This window comes from Teleopsis dalmanni, chromosome 1 (genome assembly GCF_002237135.1).
Source record: "Teleopsis dalmanni isolate 2A chromosome 1, ASM223713v2, whole genome shotgun sequence".
NCBI classification, from domain to species: domain Eukaryota; kingdom Metazoa; phylum Arthropoda; class Insecta; order Diptera; family Diopsidae; genus Teleopsis; species Teleopsis dalmanni.
Window position 1 is genome coordinate 1154420 of NC_051846.1, and position 3424 is coordinate 1157843.

The 3424-nt window shown below is 28.1% G+C and overlaps 1 protein-coding gene across 5 annotated transcripts; it reads left to right on the top strand.

The window, feature by feature from the left end:
• The first annotated feature begins 1317 nt into the window (after positions 1–1317).
• LOC119669468 lies at positions 1318–3411 on the top strand. Of its 5 annotated transcripts, none has more exons than XR_005251608.1 (4): positions 1318–1775; positions 2344–2910; positions 2970–3086; positions 3151–3411. XR_005251608.1 is itself a non-coding variant. In XM_038079367.1 (2 exons), exons 1-2 carry the CDS (start codon positions 1396–1398, stop codon positions 2357–2359), a joined length of 396 nt encoding a protein of 131 aa, XP_037935295.1. In that variant the 5' UTR covers positions 1318–1395; the 3' UTR covers positions 2360–2980. The 5 variants fall into 5 exon arrangements, 1 of the variants encoding a protein (XP_037935295.1); XR_005251607.1 differs by having other exon boundaries at positions 2973–3086; XR_005251606.1 differs by having other exon boundaries at positions 2344–2735; positions 2795–3086.
• The last annotated feature ends 13 nt before the right edge of the window (positions 3412–3424 follow it).

Here is a 3424-nt window from a genome sequence, read left to right on the forward strand (position 1 = left end):
GTTATATCCTTTCAAATACTTTATGGAAAGGATTCCAATAACGTATTTATATTGCACCATCTTGTTCGCACCGCATATAATCAATATCGAAGTCAACTAGCTTCTCTAACAAAAAGTTAGTAACAAATGTGTTGTGGCAATCTTCTCTGCCGGTAATTCATATAATATTTTTAATTTTAAATATACTTCCAGACCATAAACAACATTAAACTGTATACTTTTGTGTACATAAATGTCGCCCATGAACACATAAGGGTTCTTTTCGACTCCAGATAAAATTATGCTGCTTATAAAGACTTTACTGGATACAAGCTCCATCGGTAAAAATGATTTTTTTATAAAATAAAGAAACTAAGATCAGTTTGAAAAAATAAATAATTTGTTGGTGCTAATATTTGAGTCACTTAATTTTTAGAGGTGTTAAAATAACAGTCCTTATGAAGAATATTTCATTTCTAGGAATATTCAAATTCTAATATTGACAATTCCAGATACCATAAATAAAGATAGGTTTTTGAGAATAAATTTTTTCTTATTATGCTTGATTTTCTTTATTCTTTTCACTTTGGTGGATTTTTTCTATTCCATAAAAATATGAACACAAATCCGTAGGTCAAAATTTTACAATTAAACTATTGAAACTATAGAAATCGATTCATTCTTTTTGTATTGAGTTTCTTTGATCAACTTTTTATTTAAATGCACTATTTGCACCTTACGTATAAGTGGATCCTAATCTTTAGAATGACAATTCACAATACTATAGTGTATAACTCACATCACCAAAACGTGATGTGAACTCGTCCAATAAGTTTCTCGACTAACAGAGCCAAAACATAACGAATTGTGATATATGTCACACCGTTTTATTGAAACTACTTTTCTTACTATATAGTTTCAAATTTAACTCAAATAATGTGTTAATCATATCACAGGAACGATCAGTTTGAATAGTTTGGATCACAGCTTCATAATTTTCAACAAAAAGAAGAAAAAAAACATGCCCATCACACCTCCAGACTTTTTTTATAGACGCATACTCTTTCGTCCGTATTTTATTTTTTTCAAAGAAAAAGAATTTTTAACAGAAAAAAAAATAATGTCTAGTTCTTAAAAGACTTAATTGGATTAACATATAAGTTAGAATAGGTTGGGGTTTCAGCCTTGTGCATAAAAGAATAATTGGTCCTTTATTATATCAAGTGCATTTTTACCTACAACTTACAAAAAATTGTTTTAAACTAAAATTAACTAAGTTATCCTAAATTTCTTGAAAAAACTATTTAATAAATTACATTACATATATATTCATTTTATTTATATTTTTGGTTAGTAAGTTTCGACATTTCAACTCCTCCAAAATAATAGTAAATTTATTTTGGACACTTAGAGAGAATGGCTGTTCTATTTCCTATCATTATCATTTCAATACCATTTCTTCTGTTTATTGGGTTACTTTCTTTGTTATATGTTAGCCTGAAGCAAACTATAAAATTAGAGGAAGCAGCCGCCGCATTAGAAGCTAAAAAAAATAAAGAAAATGTTCCGCTAGTAACTAAGGATAAAACTGAGAAGGTTGACACCGCACTGAAAAAGGAAGAGTACTACAAAAGAATCGTAGAATTGGTGTTAATAGCAGTAATTAAGCAGAAGTTCCTGGAACTTCAAGATTCGAAAAGCAATAAGGATGACAATTCTATTGAAAAGAAAAAGAGACACATTATTAATATTCAGCAGTTATGGAAGTATATTGTGAAGGAAAATTTGAAAGCTCAGTGAGTAGAAAGAAAACAGTACACATATATCATTAAAATCTTTAGGAACTCGTAGATTCACTTTAAAAGCTTTATTGAACGTAGGCTCTGAACATAGTTACTGTGAAAGTATAACAATTTTAAAGTTCACCATTTTTAAGGAATCACAAAATTTTGAAAAAAAATATCTTTCCTAAATTGATATCTATTTCAAAGCCAATTGTTCCTTTGCTTATAAAATAAGTAACAGATTGATTCTAATACATTTTTATACTTTCAGTTGATTTGATTTTACAATGTTAAAAATTATATTTTATACTCGAATAGTGGTATTTACTTTTAACTTAGAGATGATGGCTTATATGATTTATTATTAATGTCTCTGGACAACAGATACTGATAACTAATAGCCTACATCAAATTAGAAATATATTCATATGCTGTAGCAATTTCGTTTATATTGATAAACACAAAAAATGAAAGTTATTATTTAATTATATTTAAAATAAATTTACATAAAGTAATTAATATATTAATAACTATAAATAAATATGTCCAAAACTAAAAATTTTCTCTTCTATTAAAACAGACTTTTAATGCACTAATATCATCTTATAATTACTGAATTGCAATATCCTTGGTAACAAAGAAAATTCTAAATCGATTGTCGACATCTCTTTCTGCTGCGACATATGAGCCAATGCTAATAAAAGCCAACATATATGATTGCAAGGTTATTGGTTAGCACATATACTGCTGGACTAAGGGTACATAAACTAAATCCCTAGACCAATTAACGTGGAATGTGTTTAACTTTAATTACAAGCAGTAACATTATGTCTAAAATGTTACTTATATATCAGCAGCATATATAGATATGTAAAGGATTTCGAGCTTACTAAGTAATACATTCGTTATTGGAGTTTCACATTGCTGGACTAAGGATAAATAAACTTTCATGATGTGTCATGATTACTTCCGGTAACATTATAATCAAAATGTCACTTATATTGCATAATACTAAGTGACAATATTTTCAGCAGTATATATAGATATATAAAGGATTTGGAACTTACTAAGTAATACATTCGTTATTGGAGTCTCATAGTGCTGGACTAAGGACATAAACTTACATGATGTGTCATGATTACTTGCGGTAACATTATATTCAAAATGTTACTTATATTGTATAAGACTAAGTGACAATATTTTCAGCAGTATATATAGATATATAAAGGATTTGAAACTTACTTAGTTGATACACTCGTTATTAGAGTCTAACACATATGAACTAAGGACATAAACTTACATGATGTGTCATGATTACTTGTGGTAACATTATATTCAAAATGTTACCTATATATTGTATAAGACTAAGTGACAATATTTTCAGCAGTATATATAGATATGTAAAGGATTTGGAACTTACTTAGTTGATACATTCGTTATTGGGGTCTCACAGTGCTGGACTAAGGATGCATAAACTTACATGATGTGTCATGATTACTTGCGGTAACATTATATTCAAAATGTACCTTATATTGTGTAAGAGTAAGTGGCAATATTTTCAGCAGCATATATATATATATATAGAAAGGATTTGGACCACACTTAGTTAATACATTTGTTATTGGAATCTCACACTGCTGGACTAAGGATATATAAACTTA

Bases quoted from the DNA above. Each gene is read 5' to 3' on its own strand.
- LOC119669468 (XM_038079367.1), top strand. From the start codon at position 1,396: ATGGCTGTTCTATTTCCTATCATTATCATTTCAATACCATTTCTTCTG.